Here is a 22,218-nt window from a genome sequence, read left to right on the forward strand (position 1 = left end):
ACGGTGAGGTCAAGCCCCAGACTGCAGGAAGCCAGACAGTGTTGGTGTAGCCCAGCTAATGGCTTGGCTGAGAAACTGACGGGGTAGCTCAAGGTGGAATTGGGAGTGAGGAAAGAAGGTGCACCCAACCTCCTTCTTTCTAGAGATGGTCTTTGTCTTGGATTCTCCATATAAACTTAAAAGATGGTTTTCATTAGGAAGTTAAAGGTCTTCACGAATTTTGTCCAAAGGTAGACAGCTAATATGTTTTCATGAGTAAATATGGTCAGCCAGAAAACAATTGGTGTCAGGTAATACATATTTTTTAAGCTTTGTTTTTTTATTTATTTTTCATTTAGTTTTTATTGGGAATGGTTTTCAATAGCACTCTTAGTTCTGCTTAGGTGTTTTGGGGAGGGAAGTGCTCTTTTCCATAGTGTAATTCCATTTAAGGGATTATCTAAAAGTTAGTCTTTTTAATTCATAGGAAGATTTTAATATCTGAGAGTACTCAAATTAAGGATGTAAACTTCCCACACCTTCCTGTTATGACAGATAAAAGCACAGAAAGGACAACCCTTGTAGTCATGTAATGTTGGTCATTTTAATTTTTTGTACCTATTTTAAATTCTGTTAGTATATTTACTTCATTATAAATATTTTTTAGGGTACCTTTGTATTTTGCTTTGACCTTGGTTCTGTGATTTGGATGTCAGCAACTTCCCCAAAAAGCACCAGTATGTTAAGTTCTAATGTCATGATCCCAATCTGGGTTATTCACCTTTAATCCTGCTTTCAGTTTCTATGTGTACAGCAGTATTTTTAATAAAGAATTACACAGAGGAAAAAAAAAGAATTTTATCCATGAGTCAAAAATGGAGATTTTTTTCCTAAGGCTTCTGATTGCAGAGAACAAATATTGAGAAGATACAGTGTCCCCTTAATCTGAATTCAGATCAGAATAAGAACAGCAAACAAATCTGTCCTTAAGACTATTTCCATTCTCTTTTTAAGGCAAAAGAATTCAATCCTATTTACCTAATAGACAGCGAAATGAGTGCCATTTCTTCCAAGTCCAGATTCATTGCCATGTGCCCAGCTCCCTGGTCTGTCCTCCTCCCCAGGAACATTTCCTAAAATGCCCAATCTGTACCTCTTCCCTTTTTAGGATTTTTCCTAGGTCTGTGTGCTCAAAGAGTGGGTTTGCTCCCTCAGAGAGTTGCCAGTAGCAGCGGGTATGTTTGGGATGTTTTTGTGTGTGTTGTGTTTCAGTTTGGACTCACTAGCTTGAGTACACGGGTGCACAGCCCTATCCTTAGGGGCTCATGATCTAACATGTATGCATATATAGCGCTACCTAGTCCTTCCGTCAGAAAGACCTGTATAGCTTTGTCTCTGCTGCTCCTAGATTTTTAGAATTTTAGCTCTTGAAAGAAATTTAGAAATACCCTTTCCTAGAATCAGATGAGAAAACTGAGGCGTGGAAAGACGTGACTTGTCAGTGGTTATGTGCGCGACTCCCCAGCTGAGGCTCTTCTCACCGCACCATCCCGTGCCCCCACGTGTCAACAGCCACCACTTTATCCCTTCTATCCCTGACTGCTGTCCTGGACGTTGCTCAGAGCCTTTGGGAGGCTAGGGGGACCGGGGTGGATCTGTCTCTTCAGGAGATCTTGGCTGCACTTGCCCATCTTGGGGGCCATAGGCTCCTACTCTCCTGTGTTCTTACACCTCCCTCCCTCACCCTCCACCTGCCACTGCTCTGAGATGCGTAATGCCAGGGCGACCCAGCCACCTGGTCAAGCAGGGGCACACGTACATGCTCAAGGGCAGCCCCTGCTTAGCTGGGCCTTGTCAGGGTTGATCCTCGGGGGATAAGCAGGAGCCCACTTTGCTCCCGGCCCTGACCTTCTGCCCGATGCAGGACAGCCTCTCCAGGCTTCTTGTGCTCTGCAGAGCCTTGACTCCTGACCTGCTTTGTTTTGGCAGCTCGTGGACGACCGGGCAGAGTTCAGCAAATGGTGGCTGACCGAGTTCAAAACAGTCAAGTTTCCCTCCCAAGGAACCGTCTTTGACTATTACATAGACCCAGAGACCAAGAAATTCGAGCCTTGGTCCAAGCTCATCCCCCAGTTTGAATTTGACCCTGAGATGCCTTTGCAGGTGAGTGTGGCTGAGTGACCAAGGACGTGCAGTGTCCCCAGGGTCTGCAGTGGCTCTAGCGGCAGCCCCTTATGGATATCCGAAAGGTTTAACCTCACTAGGAATTAGTCGTCCCCAGCTACTTGTCTTTTCAGAGGAAATTATAGGTGTAACGAAGTCACAAGATCTCCCAAAGCCTAGGTAAGTTAATTACCAGACCCCCACAGGCATCCTTGGAGGAGAAGGAGGACGGCCAGGGCAGAAGATTCTAAAAGAGAGGCCACAGGGAGGCAGAGAGTGCTGGCAGAGGGGGAAGGGCCTGCTCTCTACCCACAGCATGAGTTAGTAGGAGGGTCTCACTGGGTATTAGGGGGGCCCTCCTCCCCGGGGTAGTGAGCTCCCCGACCCCAGAGGAATTCCCTCCCCTGAAATGCTCCGGAACACTCTGCCAGCATCTGTTTCTCCCACAAGCCCCCGACACACTCATCCTGTTCCCGCTCCAGGCCTGCTTGGTGCACACGAGCGAGACCATCCGAGTGTGCTACTTCCTGGAGCGGCTCCTGGCTCGGCGGCGGCCGGTCATGCTGGTAGGGACCGCGGGCACCGGCAAGTCGGTGCTGGTGGGAGCGAGGCTGGCCAGCCTGGACGCCGAGGAATACCTGGTGAAAAACGTGCCGTTCAACTACTACACCACGTCAGCGATGCTGCAGGGTCAGTGTTACCGAATACATCAGTAAATCGTGTGAATCGGTCCCGTTGCTCACTGCTTACGAAATCAGTTACATACTTGCAAATGGTATCAATAGAAGAAAAAGGTGCCTTTAATCAGAATGCTGGCAATCTGAGGAGATGGTGGCCTCAGCGTCCTCCAAAAACCATCTCCCAAGATTCTGCTCAGCCATGAAACTTTTTAAAGAGACAGAGAGGAGTAAGCTCAGTTAATCACTGAGATGGGGGTCAGAGTCCTCGCCGTCCGCCACTGCCTGCAGGCTTGTCGACGCCTTGTGATCGTCCTCTAGACGTTATCTGTTCACACAGTTTGGTCACACGGTTTATTTGCGAGATGACTGAAGGGGAAGCCAGGGGAGAGATCTGGTCATCTGTTAATTACTTATTCTCCATTTCTACTTCTTTGATCTAAGGGAAGAGCTGACGGGTTAGGCAAGGCATTGTATGATTACAAGATTTGAAAGCGGTTCTTGGGTCAGAGGTGAGTAGAGCATGGGGGCGCCTGGTTTAAAAGTTAGTTTTGCAATATCGATTTGCTCAAGTGACAGGAAAGGGGCTTGCTGCTGAGAGCGGTTTCCTGCAAGGAGCTGCTTACATAAGGGGCCCGGGGGGCGTGGAGGGGGGGTGGGGTGTCTGAGTGTCCACTCCTCCTAGCGGAGCTGGAGCTGGAGCAGAAGTCAGGCACCTCCCAGGCGTGACTCCCAGGGGCAGCACTGTTCATTCCCCTCCCACTCCCCTTCTCTCCTCTCCCCTCCCCTCTGTGTCCCACTTTCCAGCACCCTTAGCAAGGTCCCCTTTTCCATCCTTTCTCCCAAAGTGCCTCCCTGGCCTGCTAAATTCCCCCAGGGCGGGATTTCAACACAGTACAGGTCAGCACCTTGATGACAAAGAAAACAGAAAACCCATTGGAAGATTTCCATGGGCTTGTAGACTTCTGGCAGCAGATGTGCCTCTAGAGATCATTTTATTCACCCCTCATACCTCATAGATGGGGAAACCGAGGCTCAGGAAAAAGTATGTGGTTGCCCAAGGTCACCATCAAGTGGCAAGGCTGGTGTGGCACATCCAGTCTGCTGACCACATGGAGCGTGCATTTCACTGGGAGTTTACACTTTGGGCTCCCGAGGGGACATGGGTCCTCAGGGTGTGGCTTCAGGGTCCAGGGCTCACTGCATAAGATGTTTCCCCCTCGCCACCCACTTTCTCCTTGACCTTCACCTACTGTCAGTTCTCCTTTTATATAGAAACACTCCTCACATTAACCCTAGAAACAGCCTCCTTTTGAAGAAGTGCCCAAGCCAACCTCCCAACAAAAGGAGGGGCGTGACAGGGCTGGGGAGGAGCCCTGCTCTCACCCCTCACAGTGTAACAGCCTTGCCCCACTCTCTGTCCCTCCGCCCGGGCTTTCCCACATGAGACCACGTGCATCCCCACCCCTAGAATGCACAGTCCACTAAAAACGAGGAGCTCGGCCTATGGGCTGTTTGCAGATTGGAAAGTTATAAGCCAAGCTTATACATGAGAGTGAACCTGCTCTGGTCCTTCTGTGCCCCTGCCCAGTGTGAACCACAGAGAGTCAACCTCGTGGTGCTGCCAGCACTGTGCTTTCCCCAGTTCCCACGTGAGACAACAGCTCACTCCCCACCTTCTTTCTGCACCACTTTGCCAGCTCTTCCAGGGTTGGGATCCAGCCAGCTCCTCTTGCTAGTGGGGGCTGCACTGTCTCTACCTCTCACAGCAGGTTAGCGCCTGAAGCTTGCGGATGGAAGTTAAGGTCGTCCCCCATCCCCCACTCAGTGACAGGGAGACTTCACCTCTTTGTCAAATCAGCCTCTGGGCTTCATCCCCTGCTGGGCTGGTAAAAGTTTCACACCTTCGGTCCCAATCTAACAAGTCACTGTCATTCCCGCCTGGATAACAAGACAAACTGAAGTGATGGAGACTTGTATCAGAACGTCACTAGTTTGTCCATGAAGTGAGCATCTTCTGTTTGAGAGAGAACACTCCGATTTTTTTCTGCTCTTCACAATGTGAGCAGTTATAGACATGATATACTTTTAAATTTAATTGTTTTCTTAAGTCTACACAATCAAGCCCTGGTCTGTGTGTTTACCAGTTTCTGACGTGTAAATACTCCCACCATGACCAATTTCAGGTGACCCCCACCATGTCCGTGAACATGGAGTTGGGAAGAGAAGCACAGCAGAGCACCGTGCATCCTATTTCCGCTCTGCAGGTTCAGTAGGTGGACGTAACCTCAAGAGCACAGATAATGGTAAAATGTAGTCAAATAATTTGCACATGATGAGTTTTGAATATTCATTACCTTTGTTTTTAATATAATTTACTTAGTTGTAAGTTTATCTAATTTATGTTTTTAAATAATGGCTGTGTTGAGCCACCAGCTTACTAAGTTCCCTGTTTTAACCGTCAGCTCTCAAGAGGCAACTCCAGCAAACCACTAACTTCATCTTGACTCCATGACACCTCAGCCACCATCAAGCCACACAATGTCATAACCTTCCACCATGGCCTGGCACCGTCACGTTCACACCCAGCAGTGGTCATAAGCAGACTTCACATGCCTGGCTGGTTCACATCCTAACACTGTTTTGCTACTGAACATATATACCTCTACACTTACTTGCAAACCTTGAGTCCAGTGACTGATCAGATTATCAGGTCTGCCCACTCTTACTACTACTATAACTACACTGATAATGGTAATAATAATAACTGATATTATCAAACATTCACCAGGGATGTGTCAGGAACTAACCTGAGATTAGCCTTTTATACGTTTTTAAATCATTTAATCTTGTACAACCTTGGAAAGTATTTGTATAACCCCCATGTTATAGATGAGAAAACCAAGGCACAGAGAAGTTAAATAAGCTACTCGAGGCTACACAGCAAGTGTGGGGTACCAGGGTTTGAACCCAGACAGTCCGACTTCAGATCCTGTGCTCTTAACCATTAGGCTATACTACCTCCCTGATAAGAAACACTTTGGAAACTGAAATAAATATTTGATAATATTACTCTTATTATTAGTGGTACTGTTTGAGTAGTCTAGAGAAATTGTTTTCTAGAGTCCTGTTATAATGATTTTATAATGTAAAAAAATGCTTTAAGCAGAGAGTGAAAATTCATAGCCAAGGAAAAGGAGATGAGTATCATACGCTTGACTCTGAAAAACACTGGATTCCCTTACTTGGAGCCTCCCACCCATTACCTTAGTCACGGTCCAAACAAGTGTTCTTATTTGGCGTCTTAGCTGAAAACATTTTAGAAGCGACAAAACGGCAGGGAAAAGGGTGCTACCAACAATTAGAAAAGTGGGAGCAAAGAGCCTGGTATCCAACAGGAAATAGAAAACATAAAAAAGGAGGTGCAGGAACCCAAAGGGTAGCTGCTCTGGCATCAGAAAAGTGGCAAACTGTCCCACCCACATCAGGAGCCCATCACTCTTTTGAAGCCCAACATTTTCATTGCTGTTTGTACTTAAGACCCTTGGAATTAAGAGAAGATTCAATGTGATGTGGTGTAGTCTGCTTTAAAGGCCAGATAGTACACCCAGACAGATGTGTAAAATGTGTGTTTATAATGTGTCTGTCATGTAAAAGATGGGAAATAGCCTAATTATCCATATGATGGAATGCTAAGCATCGTTACAAAGAATGAGGAAAGTCTGTATGAATTGAGTTGGAACCATTTCCAAACTCTTTATTGAGTGAGAAAAGCAAGATACAGAACAGTGTATATAGTATGCTCCGAAGTATATCTTGTTTAAAAAGAGATATATAAAAATTTGCATATATATATACACACACACACACTCATACATCTATGCTTGTATGTACTAAGAATGTCTCCAGGAGGACACACAAGAAACAACAGTTGCCCCTGGCAAGGGGAACTGGATGCTAAGAGTGGGATGGAGAATGACTTAAACTTTTTAAAATTATGAAATATTTCAAGCATGCAGAAAAGTACAGAAAATAGTGTAACAGATGCCCATGTACCCACAACCAAGATTTCACAGATGTTAACATTTTGTCATTTTGCTATGGATCTTAGCATTTTAAGTACAGCCAACATACCACCCCCATCCCTTCCTCTGTCTTGCCCCTCATTAACCGGACTAGGACCACTAGAGTTGATGTGCATTACTCCAAATTTACGCTTTTGATACATATATGTACCCATAAAATACACCATGTTGTTGTGTGTATTTAAGTTTTAAATATGTATCATACTGTAACTTCTTTGGTAACTTGCTTTTTTCATCATTGTCTGTTTTAATGCATGCAGAACTTTTTCATTGGTTTTTCACTGCTGCATAGAATTCCCTTGTGTGAATAAATCACAGCTCATTTATCCATTTTCCTACTAAAAGGCAGCATAATTTTTTAACATTTTCCCTTTTAAAAAACATTTTTTGAGTTATAATTGACATATAATACATGGCACACATTAAAGTACAATCTGATACATTTTGAAATATTTACCCATCATGAAACCATCACTACAATCGAAATAATGAATACATCCATCACCTCCGTGAGTCCCTCACCTCCCTTGGTAATCCGGCCCTCCCTCCCAACCCCCCCACCCTGTCCTGTGCCTAAGGCAACCACTGGTCTGTTTCTGTCACAATAGGTTAATTTGCATTTTCTAGAATTTTATACAATGGAATCATCATACAATAGGCCCTCTTTTTTGTCTGGGTCCTTTCACTCAGCATGATTTTGAGATTTATCCATGTTGTTGAGGGTACAATAGTTCATTCTTTTCATTCCTGAATAGCAAGATAAAATATGTAAAACACTCAAAATGATTCCTAGCATACAATAAGTGCTCAGTAAATGGAAGCTGTTATTCTAACAATGTTAAAATCCTTCTCAAATTTAAAAATCTATAAATATTATACAATAATCTCTAAGCCCCAACTGCCAAACAAAAGGAACACAAGCAAACCCCTTTTGCTTGAAAAAGGCTTTTAACATAAACTATGCTAAAACAAAAATAATGTTTTTGGAAAAAATGTTCCAGCTTTCACATGGGCAGTAACTTCACCGCAGCATGTCAGTTCACTGAGGTCTCCAGGGGGGTGTTCTGCAGCTCACTCATCCTGCTAGTCCATTGAATGCCATTTTTCTCAAAATCAGATGTTGTTTTATAGAGAAGGCAGCTGCTTGATATTCCCTGCATCTCTCCTCTCTTATTGCATCCAGCTCTGGGGTCTCCACTGAGTACTTTTCTAAACTCAGATTCAAAATTCCTTTAAATGCAAATGCAGGTTGTGTTTCAAGGCATTCACATTGCTCACCAGTGCGGATAGCACTTGCTTTATTTGAAGTTTATACTCTGCCAAACCACTGTATTATCAGTAATGCTTTTGACTGCAAGCAGCAGAAAATCTGATGATAGTGACATAAACAGCGATTCTTTTTTCATGCAACAAGAAGTCTTGAGGTAGGCAGTTGCTAATGCTAAATCAATGGTTCAATGATATTGAGGCTATAGTAACTATTAGTCTCTTAGATGGTCCTTCAGGGTAGCAGAGTGGCTGCTGCTCCGGCCATCACATCTGCATTCCAAATGGAAAAAAAAAAGATAAAGGGAAGAGTTAGTGCCCATGTCAGGAAATGATAGCTCTCCAGGAACCCCACTGACTTATGTGTGTGTGTTACTGTTCAGAACTGTGTCACATGGCCGCCCCAGCTGGAGAGTGACTAAGGAGAAGGAAGTAGGAAATGGTGTCCATCACGGATCTGATGATCTTTATTTTTACAAGATGAGAAAATGAGGCTTTAGAGGTGTTAAGGGACTTCCCTCAAAGTCACACAGTGAGTTAATAGCCAGGCTGTCTTATTTCATTGAGCTACAGTGTCCATCCACTTTGATAAGACAGTAAGTCATGCATCTAAATTTCCATAATAGAATGCCAACTTTGCTTCCGTTCATCTGATATCTGGGGCACATGGACGTCTCTGCCTTTGACAGTAAATAAAATAGGGCCTTCACGTGGTCATTGAAACTCTCAGACTTCACTTGATCATTCACCAGCAGCTGCACAAATCACAGATTAATAACACTGACATCTTGGCTGAGAGAGGCAGATCTCCGTTCCTCCAGCTGCTCTAAATGCCACAGATGCAGTTGCACTGCTTTCTTTCCCTTTGCTGAGTTACCATTTAATGATCCACCCTTTGGTGTTGATTGAAAGTTAGGACAATAAAAGATAATTTTCAGGGTTTTTTAATATCTCCATGCCCATTTTGCAGCATGATACACCTTTTGTAAGTTTCCACGATATATGCCTTTTAGAATTGAGTGCCTGAAAAGTTTTTTCATACAAAAGTAGAGATGGGTTTATACCAGTGATCTGGGGTGACATGGTTACTGTAATTAAACACAGATCTAGTTCTGAGCTTTCAAGGAGGCAGTTTATAAAGGACAATGTGACCATTTTTATTTGGTTACAGTAACTATGTCATCCCTGATTACTGGTACAAATAAGTTTCTTCTATATTGTTTTGGGATCCCTTTTTAGCCTTTATTTTAATTGGTCTATTTTATGTCTGTTGAAATAACTTAAGCCTTTTCTCATTCATTTTGAAAAGATAAGGAATTTTTAAAACTAAAAGAATTTGCAATGACCCGTAAGACAGTTTAGAAAGGGAAAAGGAGGGGTGAAGAACTGGGTCACAGCATCACTGGGCTTATATTTGCAGTGTGAAGCGAGTGAGCCAAAATGAGGCTCCTCACAGTCCTGAATTCTCCTGCCATCCAACTGCGATTTGAAGTATTAGTTCAACAAATATTTGAGTGCGTAATTACGCTAATTAGATAGGAGCTCAGGTGTCTGAGTCCTTGTGTAAAACAAATCTCCGTCACCTATTCATTAAACGTTTAAGGTTGGACAGGACCTTAAAAAAGATCTGATCAAACTCTCGACCTCAAAGGAGCATTACGTTATCACAGATAGACAGCTCTCGCCACTTGCCTGAATATCTTCCAAAAAGGAGATGACACAAAATTAAACCATCAAAGACCATCTAGTGGGCAAGACACTCTACTTGGAATGGGGGGAGGGGGTTTCAAAGTATAAGGAAATTGAAAACAACATGTTTCATACTATAGGGAAACCATTCCATAAACTTTGGCACCTCCAAATTATAGAACACAATGCAGCAATTAAAAATCATGTTTTGGGAGATTAAGTATTATCATATAAAGAGGTTTACAATATGAGAAATGAAAACAACATATACAGGCAGAAAATACAGTATAATTCCAATTTTGTAAAGGAAAAAATCTAACAGAGCAAATAGACTAGAGTGAAATACACCAAAATATTGAAAGTAACGCTTACTGCTAGGTAATAGAATTATGGGCAATTTTCATTTTCATCTTTATGATTTTCTATGCTTTTCAATTTTTATATAATGAATATGTATTATTTTATAATCATGCAAAGTATGTTATTTTTTGAAAGAATAAATGAAAAGCCCTTACAATATAACTGAAACATCTTAATGTGAAAAATTGGATAATATGAAAGGAAAATAGTTCAAACACAGATACACAAATCATGTCAGTGCAAAGTCAGACACAGTTAATTATTAATGATCTCTGTCAAAAACATGGTCAGGCAATGAGTTAACTAAACCTGGGATTTCTGAAGGGCGGAAGCCAGGTCATAGTAAAGTTTAAGAAGTACTTTGCTGTGGTGGTTACATAAGATGCCATAGTCAGACAGACCTGGGTTAGAATCCTGGCTTTGCCCTCAGTAGCTGTATGACCTTGGATAAAGTCATTTTATTTCCCTAAAGCTCAGTTTTCTCATTTGTTGAAAGAAGTTTTTAAATGTGATGACAGTGCATGCTAGGGCTGCTCTGAGGGGTCAGTGATATGGTCCTCCTTACAAAGGTCCTCCTTACATCAAGTCCTCTTTACAAAGCCAGGTCCCTGGTGATGCTCTGTGCGTGAGTGAATGCGCGGCTCTGGTGCTCAGAGACTGGAGGAATCGTGGGACTGCAGTGGTCAAGGAAGCCCTGGACAAGGGTTGGGACATCAGGGTTCACAAGCCCTCTCTTCCCCAGTGATATGAAAGAAGCACTGAAATGAGTATCAACAGCCCTGGGTTCTAATTCCAGCGCAGCATTTAGCCTGCCTTAGCCTCTGTTTCCTTAGTTACAAAGAGGGGAGGATAAGTCTTTCTTTGCCTATTCATGGAGTTTGTTATCATAATAAAAGTCATTCATTCATTCATTCTTTAATAATTTTTAGAATACCCTCCTTTGTGCTAAATAGTATTCTAGGTGCTGGGGTTATGACAGTGAGAAAAACAGAGAAAGATTCCTGGCCTTGTGGAGTTTATAATGTGGAGGAAGGGAGATAAATAAACAAGATGAACAAGAAAGATATAGAGGATATTAAGTGGTAATAAGTGTCACGGAGAAAAATGAAGCAGGGGCAGGGAATAGGAGGTGGGGTTTTAATTTGGGCTTGAGTGTCAGGAAAGGGCTTGCTGAGAAGATGGCATTTGAGTACGTAAACGTGTAATGGCAGTGAGGGAGCAAACTTCTGGCATTTGGGAGAAGAGGATTGCAGACAGAGGAAGCAGCCAGAGCAAAGGACCCGAGGCCGTGAGTGACTAGTGAGTCAGAAGCAGGATGGCTGGAGCAGAGGGAGTGAAGAGAGGAGCAGTGGCAGATAAAAACCGAGATGCGTGGTTTCCCAAGTAACCAGACTGGCTTTTGCTCCAAGTGAGATGGGACACCACCCGAGGGTTTTAACCAGGGGACTGGCACGGTCTGATTTACATCTTACAAGAATACCCCTGTCTGCTGTCTTGAGAATATAGCGTAAGGATCTAGGGCAAAAGCAGCCAAGACCATTTGGGAGGATGTCACAGTCACCAGGTGAGAGCCCCGGACAAGGATGGTAGCAGTGGAGACAGTGAAATGGGTAACAAACAGGAACCCACTTTGAAAGTGAAGCAGCTCTTCAGTGCACAATGGTGGTGAAACGGTGCAGGAGGGATGGTGTGAATCAAAACGCGGGGCAGCTGCTGCTCCTCCACGTGGCCACAGGCTGACCGCCCAGCCGTTCCCAACGGAGAAATGCAGTAAGACTGCACAGGTGAGCTCCCGGGCTGGGTACGGCCTTGTGTGCAACAATGCAGAACCCGGAAAGTTGGTGGGAGGGTCACATTTCTTGATATGTCTCATTCGTTTAGTGCCTTCAACATCAACATTTTTGCTGAAATGTAAACCCACTTTTGCTCCTCCAGTTCTACCTGGAAGCAAAAGAACTCACTACCATTCCATTCTAGATGGGACTTGGGGCAGAGCTCGGCCAGGAAGGGATCCAGCATGCGTGTGCCTTTCCTAGGGAGACCTCTCTTTCTCTGGAGTACTTGACATCATCCGTTTGAGATAATCCCGTGCATTCCAAGCCCACTTCTTGTTAGCTGATGTGCTTTTCTCCTCAACAATCCTTGAGAAGCATAAAAAGCTTAATCAACCCAAATTACAGGGTCTGCTTAATTCCAGGAGTTGATTTGAATATCATTGCTTTGGGAGGAGGAGAAGCAAGTCTTCCTAAGGAGAGAATTTCCTATTAGAAGGACTGTTCTCAAAGGCATGTCCTTGACAGCCCATTAATTATATTTCATTTTGACAGATCTCATATATAGTTGTTATATCTTAAGGGGGGGAAGAAGGTGTTGGGTGATTAATTGGTTGATAGTGTATGTTAATTGCATGCTAATTAAATTTAAATTTAATTCATATTTGGAACACTTAATTTAACTCAGGACCAGAAAATTGGAATATTCAAGCTTCTTGAAGGAACTTGTCTTTCTATCTGTCACCTTCATATGTCTGTTGACACCTCCTCCTTGTTTACAAACTTGTTTTTCAAGAAAAGGAATCAGATGGTTCTTAGAGCCTCCAGCGGTAATAGTATTGGTTCTTGCAATACATAAATATTTAATTGCTTTATTGAAAAAAATACATGTATCTCCAGCCTATTACTTAAATTTGCTCTAAACAAGTCCTGTCAGGCTGGAAAACCGTACTCTTTGATTGCTTCCCTCTGGCTGGGTAATTGAAGAAGCAGCTCCAGGAGAGAGTCTGTACTTGGTTTCCAGAAAGGCACTGAAGATGATCTGATACCTGAAGGCAGAGGGGCGCTGTTCATGATACTGGAAGCTTCTGGGAAATTCTCTGGGGCTCTTGTTTCTGCTCTCCCTCAGGGAACCCCAGCAGGTGAACTCTCTGAGAATACTGTTGACAGAATATCCGGTGTTTCCTCTCTTGTAGCCCAGGGGTGGAAGGAGCCTCCTCCCAGCCCCGGGACGGGCTGCTCCCCTGCTGTCTTAGGTGGAGAGGGCAGGTCTACCCAGGATCTGGTTGTCTGCAGATTTCCTTGGGGGTAGAGTACTAGGCCTTGGGACTTCTGTTTCCAGTCTACAAAGAAAGAAAGTGGACCGCAAGTGTGGTAGAAGGGACATGGGCTTTGAAGCTTAACTGGTTTGGATCTGTATCCTGGCTCTACCTTAGAAGAGTTAATTCATTCTTCTGAGTCTCAGTTCTGTCACCTATAAAAGGGGTGATGGTACTAATCTTGTAGCAGTGTTGTAAGGATTCAGTGAGACCATAAATGTCTGTAAAAACCTAACAGAGGGACTTCCCTGGCAGTCCAGTGGTTAAGACTCCATGCTTCCAACATAGGGGGCACGGGTTCCATCCTTGGTCAGGGAACTAAGATCCCACAGGCTGCACGTGCGGCCAAAAAAAAAAAAAAAAAAAAACCCTAACACAGTGCGCAGTCAGATGTTCGAAGCCTGGACACTGCTGTCACCACTCCTGCCTGGTCATCGGCCGCCTTCCCTCTGGTCCTGTAGAACTGCCGGCTGCTGGGAGCAGCTCTTGTTGTTTGCACGCTACACCATGGCTTGTCCTTGACATTGGACTGTCTTAGAACTGGCATCTGAGCTTGGAACCTCCTTCCCTCACTCATTGGCTCTCTCCTCAGCTGTCCTGGAGAAGCCTCTGGAGAAGAAAGCGGGCAGAAATTACGGCCCCGCGGGCAACAAGAAGCTTATCTATTTCATAGATGACATGAACATGCCTGAGGTGGACGCCTACGGGACTGCACAGCCCCACGCCATCATCAGGCAGCACCTGGATTACGGCCACTGGTAAGAGCGCACATAAAGGGACTCGACCGGGTGGGGAGCAGGTCCAAGGCCGATCGCTGTCCTGTTGCTGGAGCTGCAGACCTCAGCTCAGCTCTAGCGCCAGATGAGAATCGCCACAGCAAACCGAGGCCCTCATGGGATTCTGTTTCCTGAGTGCTCTTCCTTCCAACAGGGAACTGAGACCCACCGGAAGAGATTGGTCAGAGAAGGTACCGAGCTCTCATTTAAGGAAAAGTGTCTACTTTTTTCCTCAATGTTCATCTCTAAAACTGCCTTCTCCAAGCTCCCAAAGCAGAATTAACCAGTCCCCCTCCCCCACTCCCCCCTCCCCCTGTGGTCCTATCGCAGTGAGCAGGGCCTTCGCTGAGAACAGCTAACATTCTGTATAGTGCACGTGTGTTTTCGGGTCTTAATAGCCTTTGTCTTTTCAGAGCATCTCACAGGCTCTGATGTTATCTCCTGCAACAGAATAGTTTTTAATGGCAAAAGGTCTAAACTTGCCAGAAAGAAAAAAGCAAGTCAGTGATTTGAGATAACTCTGGCTCACCTTCCTACCTCACACTGAATCTACTGCTGAGAAAGAGCAGGGAGGGCCAAGAGGGAATTCAGAGAGGAATTACAGTTACAACGACAGTCACCCGAGTTGCCTTTCATTCATTCCTGAGGTCTTTGTTGGACGCATGGCATGGACCACCGTCCACAATCTCCACACCAGTATTCAAGCAGCTGAAGTCTCCTGGAAAAAATCAGGCTGCTTATTGAATAGTTTTACTTTAGATTCATGGTCACAAACCTTCAATGGGAAGTAGAAACTTCCTGGAAATTCTACTATATTGCCTTCATGTGTTTACATTTCCACTCTCCGAAATGTCTACTTCATGCCTTCTCCTCTCTCCTCAAACTTCCCACCCGACCTCAGCTGATGGTCACTCCTGCCATCTCCATTTCTAGCTTCCACACCTATACAACTTACTTCCATCCCTGTGCATCTTTTTCTCCCTCCCCTTATTACATTTTCCCGGAGGCTCAACCACCCACCAGCATCTTGAGTCTACTCTCTCCATCTCTTGAAATCTCACTTCACCTACTAGTTCCCCTGTCTCCTGATGGGCTCCTTCATGTCAGTGTCTAAATTTGCACAAATTTATCCTATTGTGTTAAAAAATCATTTGCTAATTACTGCTCTGTTTCTCTCTGCATAACCAGATTCTCTCCTCTGTCTCCACCTCCTCATCTCCCACTCACTCCTCTGTCCACTATGATTAGGTTTCTATTTCCTCCACTTTACTGAACTGTTCCTGCTCAACTAACTGTATCTTTATTGTGAAATCCAACAGACCCCGTTGGGTCACCATCTTTCTTATCTTCTCTGCAGCACTTGATGTGGTTGACTGCTCTGTCCTGTTGGAAATACTGGCTTCCTTTGCTTTCCGGATACTACACACCCTTGATTTCCTCCTACCTCTTTGACCATCTTTGTGGTCTCTTCTTCCTGCGCTACTTCCATGGATGTTGTATCCCTTAGGAATTTGTCCTAAGCTCTTGTCTCTTCTCAGTTTCTACCAATGTATCTAGACTGTTTTTTACCCCCAAACACATGAATGATCGGGCACATCCCAGCTCACCTTGACAGCACACTTACCTGCCTCTGCCCTCGCTCAACTCTCGTCCATGGTTTCTGACTATTCCAGGTATGATCGAAACAAACTGTCCCTAAAGGAAGTCATGAATGTCCAGTACATTTCCTGTATGAACCCCACCGCGGGCAGCTTCACCATCAACCCACGGCTTCAGGTACAGGAGGAACTGTGACCCTGGGGTCCTAAACACCACCTTCCAGGCTGATGTCACTGGACTATGTGTGATAATTGGCCCCTCCCCTGTCCAGCCTCTTCAAGTGGTAAAGCATACAGGATGCTGACTCGCATTTCCAGGGAGACAGAAAAACCCCTAGACCCAGAGTTCTGAAGCTTTTTGAGCCAGAAGGAATCAGGGTTCATCTAATTCAACTTGGTCTTCAGGTTGAGAGAACTTCAGATAGGTGAATGACCCTCCCAAGGTCATGTGCATTCTCAGGATCACATTCAGATTTGGACTCAGATTCCCAGAGTCCAAGTTCCATTCCCTTCCTGCTACACCATGCTGACGTCTTTGACCAGAGGTCCAAAACCCGTTAATCATTTTAGGTTCAACCTAAGTTTGGGTTTAATGTGAGAAATGTGGCCAGAATGTAGAATTCAAAGCCCTTCTAAGAATTCTTCACCGTCTTATCCAAATCCTGAAGAGGTGATTTCTGTCCTGTGACCACGATGTCTAACTCGTGGCCTCCTCCACGTGCCTCTGCTCCCCTGTCCAGCGTCACTTCAGCGTGTTCGCCGTCTCCTTCCCGGGAGCAGACACCCTGTCCTCCATCTACTGCACCATCCTGACTCAGCACCTGAAGCTTGGGAACTTCCCGGCACCACTGCAGAAATGCGTCCCCCAGCTGACCCGTCTGGCCCTTACCTTCCACCAGAAGATCGCCACCACGTTCCTCCCCACGGCAATCAGATTCCATTACATCTTCAACCTCAGGGACTTGGCCAACATTTTCCAGGTGAGTCCATCGGCTCCAAGACACACTAGGAGGCTTAGCCATGATCCCATCCCCTCCATTCTTTGCCAAACTCTCAGGCAAAGGCACAGTTCATACGGAGTGACGAATGTACAAATAAACAGAGTGCTGTGGGGTCCGTGAGGGTCTATTCAACATAATAGAATTCTCTTTGCCCATTAACTTACTTCTTGGTAAGCAGAGTGTATTTATTTCTGAGTTGGTTCCTTCGGGCTGGAGAAGGCTCAGCATTTTGGAGGTAATGTCATCTAATGGTTCCAACATGCCTAGAAAAGAAAGTGACACAGAAGAAAGCGAAAAAACTACTTTGCAGGCCCTGGCGGTACACCCATCATTCTTGGGATGAAAAATAACATCCCCTAAACCACGCAGGATAGCTCTGCTTCCTAAAGAAGCCATGTCATACTATTCCGAAGACACCATCCACCAGCCACTGGGATGCATCAGTCCTAAAAATTCCAGGTTATTTTCCAGGTCAAAGCCATTTCAGATCCTTCCAGCTGCTCGTCTGAATAGCGGTGGCCTGTGTCTGCCTGGTGCTTCCAGTTGCTTGCCCCTTCACTATCAGGACCTCCAGAGGGCAATGCAGCAAACACGGCCCCCTCTTCCCCTTGGCCGGGTACCGCACCCTCTTGTGATGGCTCCACAACCTTCCCATCCTGGATGAGAATCTGCAGAAACTGCTTTTCAGAGAGACCCCTCTCCAGGAGAGTTCTGAGCCATTATTGAGGGAGAGTGCCTTTTATCCCAAGCAGAGGCCACATCTGCAGGGAAATAGCAGCATGATCAGGGAGTGAGGCATGACCCTCCGTGGGGAGCACATGTGTTTGGGGTTAATTACACTACCTGTGCAGGTAAGACTCTGGGGAACCTCAGACTATCAAAGGTTCAGACTCTGAGGCCATAGAGCCTGCAGGTTCCACAGTCAAAAGAAGCAGAAACCCACTAAATATTAGTTCAAAGATCCAAGAGTGGTGCTCCCAAAAAGCTTACCTGGAGGGTGGACCACAGCCCCACAGCCAGGGTGAGTCTCTGAGAGCTCCTGTGAGCTGGCTCAGGACAGCGCTGCTGGGTCACGTGCCTCCCAAATGTTAACTCAGCTACAAATGAGGAAACACACCCGCAGAGCTTACACAGCCAGCCAGGGAAGGAACCAGAATAGAACCTAGGTCTTTCAGGTTCCTGGCCAGAACCCCTTTCCACCACGCCATTCTGTCCTTCTCACCCGTTCTTTCTACAAGGAGAACAGCATAAGAGGAGCAAGAAAGACTCAGCTCCAAGCCTGTAAAACCTACAGCTCCGTGGCCCTCGGACCTGGATGGTGGCAAAGTTTGTGCATTCCCATCCTTATCTCCCATTTACTGAGTATTAATTGAGAAAGACTTTTTTTTCTTTTTTTTAATCACACAAGCCGTCTCTGAAATCTCACTGCGACAGGATGAGGTGGGGGCGTCCCCGTGTGCATCTTCCAGATGAGCAAAAAGGAGTTGAGCCATTTGATCAAATTCACGCTGCCCATAGTGGCAGAACTAAAGGGGAAAGAGGCATTTGGTCTCCCTCACACGAAGCGCCAGCCCAGCTCCTGCCTGGACAGCGCCTTGTCACCTGTGTGACCTGAGATTCATACTCACGACAACCCTTTGGGATACACATGATTATCCCAATTTAACAGAGGCTCGGAGAGGTTGCCAGCTGGTAGATGACGGCATGAATGGCCGTGGAGGTAGAAAAGTACGCACCGTGTTAGTGGAATAACAAGTGGGTGGAAGCAGACAGTGACGTGGAGAGGTCGCGAGCAGCGAGATGGGGGAGGGAATTTGAGAACAGAGGGGATCCTTGTAAAAAGTCCGCCTTCAGTCTGTCATAAAGCTGGCATTTATTGAGCCAGTCCTACACCCTCTGCACCTATTAGCTAATAATTTAATCCTCACAACAACCATATCAGGTAACATACTGATCATTTCCAATTTAGAAATGACAAAACCGTGCTACAGACAAATCAAGTAGCTTGAGTACGTTCAGCATAACTGGTAAACAGAAGCCTCATATCCCAAAACTAGGGGGGTCAGCTCTACTGTGCCGGGAATTCGGGGCGGCAAACACCTCCTCAGGAAGCAGGGCTCTGGTCCAGCCTGTCTTAGTGGCAACTGTGCAAAGTCAAGGAGGAACCAGGGAGGGGAGATATTGGCATGGGAGGCTAAGTCTGTTCCTTTTCCGGACTCAGGCAGCCTGAGTGGCACCCCCCGGGCTCTGTGTCCCAGCCTGGCCTCCCTGCAGCCTGCCAGCTGTCAGCCCCCTGCCCCAGATGGGGGAAAGTGCATCCCTACTGGAGCCCCTGCCTCCCTCCAGCGCCGCCCCCCCTCACCCTCCTCCTCCAGAGCCGAGTTTCAAGGCCACAGCTTGGCTACAGCGTCCCCCTACCGCCCCCTCCGGCCTGCTTGTCTGAAGAAGGCCTGACAGGAGAGCGGAAGAGCGGAAGGGAGGGTGCTGTCCCCGGGGAGACAAGTGCTGCTTGGAGAACACGCTGTTTTCCTCCATCCAGCTTGATCCAAGGCTCCATCATTCAGACCTCCTCTGCACTTCGCGCACTCTGTCCAGAATTCGGGCATCAGGACAGGATTTGATAGTGCCCTGAGTAGCAGAAATCATTAACCGTTCCCATCTCAGTGCTACACAGAGCTGTCTAAGACGGTGCAAAGTTGCTCTTGACATGCTCTCGTCGACTCGGCCCTTAATTGTCAGTCAGCCTGAGTGTTCGGCTGTAACGGGGCTTATACACATCAGCTGATGGCACCCCTCGCCGTAAAACCCAGTCCCGGAGTCAGCACTCCCGGCAGGGCTTCTTCCCGCCGTCTGCACCTCGCACAGGGCTGGTACCTAGGAGACCCGGGAAGGAGACGGGCCGAGATGTATGTGTGGGTGGGCCCAAAGGGACCTAATGAGATTTCTTTCTTTTTCTAAAGTAAACTTTTATTAAAGTATAGCATCCAAGTAGAAAAGCACACAGGCCATAAGCATAGAGTTTGGTTAATTGTCACAAAGTCATCACAGCTATGTAACCACAACTCAGGTCAAGAAGTACAACATTCCCAGCATCCATGGAACTCCTCCTTTTTCTTTCTTCCATTCACTCTTTTCTCCTCCTTCCAGAGCTAATTACTGTCTGGACTTCTAACACCATAAGTTATTTTGGCCTATTTGAGGACTTTATATAAATGGAATCATATGGTAAATATCCTTTTGTGTCTTTGTTCAATATTACATTTGTACTTATATATACAATCATGTCATTGGTAAAAATGAATCATAGTAACAATTTCTTTCTTTCCAACCCTTAAATCTTCTAATTACTTTTTCTTACTGTGCTGGCTACAGCTGCCACTACAAGGAAGAGAAGAGGTGAGAGTGGCATTTTGCAGCGTTCCTAATTTTAGGGGAAAGCTTTTAATAGTTGGCCATTAAGTGTGATGCTTACTATAGATTTTTGTGGATGCTCTTCACCAGTTTAAGAAAATTTCTTTCTGTTTATAGTTTACCAAGAGTTTTTTTTTTATCATGAGTATTTGTTGAAACTTAAATGATTTTTCTATATCTGCTGAAATAATTATATCCATTTTTTTCTCCATTTTTTCTGGAAATGGGATAAATTACATTGATTATTTTTGAATGTTAAATCAACCTTGCATTCCTGTAATCAACCCAACTTAGTTGTTACATGGTGAACTTATTTTATTTTCTGGATTTCATTCACTGTTTTTTTCTATATAACATTTACACCTATATTAATAAGATTTTCCTATAATTTCTCTTTCTTCTAGTATTCTAAGGTTATGAAGTCCTCATAAAAAATGCATTGGGAAACGTTTCCTCTTTTTCTACTCTCTGGAAGATTTTTTAAAACACTGTATTGTGCCTTTCTCAAATGTCAGAAGAATTTAATGATGAAACCATCTGGAGTTTTCTTTGTGAAAGACTAAATTATAAATTCAATTTCTTTAATACATATTAGACAATTCACATTTTCTATTTCTTTATGTATCAGTTGTGGTAAGATGTCAGTGTCATCAATTTCTAATTTATTGGCACAAAATTATTTATAGTATCCTGTTGTTATCTTTTAAGTATCTGTTTTATCTGATATATGTTCTCCTTTTTATTCTGGCTATGTGTGTCTTTTCTGTTTTTCTCTTTCTATCTTCTGTCAGCCCTACCAGGGAGTTATCAGTTGTGCTAGTCTTTTCAAAAGAAATGGAAAAAGAAGAGAAAAGTATACCAATATTATGTGTTTGACTTTATTGGTTATCTCTATTTGATATGTTTTTTATATTATTAAAATTTGCTCTTTTCTTTATAATCTCTTTCTTCCTACTTACTCTGGGATTGGGGTAAGTTTATTCTTGTTTTTCTAACTTCTTGACATGGCTACTTACATCATTAATTGTCAGCCTTTCACCTCTTCTGAAATGTTTATCTTAAGGCTATAAATTTATCTCTAATTGTACCATTCACTGCATCATGCAGGCTTTTATGTGTTATATTTTTTTTCATTCGTTTCATAATATTTCTTAATTTTCCCTATGATTCCTTCTTTAACCCATGGGGTATTTGGAAGTATATTGCTTTATTTCCAAAATTTAGAGGCGCTCAACATGACCTGGAAGAAGCAAACCTGTACAAAGAAAAATAATTTTAGAAACTTACAGTTCTTCTATATTAATAGAGATTTATATATAAAGGGTTATGTGGGGCACATCAGAGGGATGTTGTTGGACAGGAGAGGAGATGCCCTGGAATGCTTCAGCAACGAGAGAGCAGTGGAGCTAGATCTTGAAAGGCGAGCCGAGGAAGTAAAGCGGAAGGCATGGGGGCACAAAAGTATTCAGGGTTAGAAAATAATTTGCAGTTGTGAAACTGAAATCTAGATTTTATGGGAAGTGATGGCAAGTGTGATGAGGAAGCAGATTGGTAGCCTTATTATGTCCAGATCTTTATGCCATGCGGATGAATCTGAGCATTATTCTGTCCGTAATGAGGAACAATTAAAGGACCCCTTTTCTTGTAAGACAAGAAAGAAAGCAATGAGGGCAAACAAGGTGTCGATAAGCTTGAAGTTATAGGATTTGAAGTTGTCAAGAGGCTCTAATCTCAGTGGTCTCCATTCTTCCTTGAAAAAGAGGGATAGGACACTGGCTAATAGTAACAGAGAGGTGACAGAAATTTGAAGAGTAAATATTTGGAACGATCCCTGAGGTATATAAGAAGGAGAACTTACTAGAGATGAATAAATGGATTACTGGCCTGCGAAGGTTAGCTATATTCATTCCAGCCCTATGTCATCGTTCTGATTTTACATAAGCAATCATCACCCAGATTAGTTTTCAAAGTGGTGCTTGTAGAATGGAAATACAGCAGAGAAGCAGCCTCGCCTCTCACTGTGGTGATTTGGAAAGTAGTGGTTGAAATTCCGGGCTCTCAGGTCAGACAGACCTGGTTTCTAAACTGTGTGGTTTTGAACTAAGGCCACTTACCTTATGAC

At 44.5% G+C, this 22,218-nt stretch overlaps 1 protein-coding gene across 1 annotated transcript in view; it reads left to right on the top strand.

Annotated features, from left to right (window-relative positions):
* The window catches only part of DNAH9 (dynein axonemal heavy chain 9), a 303,311-nt gene that overhangs the window by 153,591 nt on the left and 127,502 nt on the right, over positions 1-22,218 (top strand). The window contains exons 37-41 of the mRNA XM_068529609.1: positions 1,969-2,142; positions 2,625-2,832; positions 13,903-14,068; positions 15,760-15,862; positions 16,425-16,664. Coding sequence (XP_068385710.1) covers positions 1,969-2,142; positions 2,625-2,832; positions 13,903-14,068; positions 15,760-15,862; positions 16,425-16,664 — 891 coding nt within the window. The remainder of the gene's footprint in view (positions 1-1,968; positions 2,143-2,624; positions 2,833-13,902; positions 14,069-15,759; positions 15,863-16,424; positions 16,665-22,218) is intronic.

The sequence above is a fragment of the Eschrichtius robustus genome, chromosome 20 (assembly GCF_028021215.1).
Source record: "Eschrichtius robustus isolate mEscRob2 chromosome 20, mEscRob2.pri, whole genome shotgun sequence".
In the NCBI taxonomy this organism is placed as follows: Eukaryota; Metazoa; Chordata; class Mammalia; order Artiodactyla; family Eschrichtiidae; genus Eschrichtius; species Eschrichtius robustus.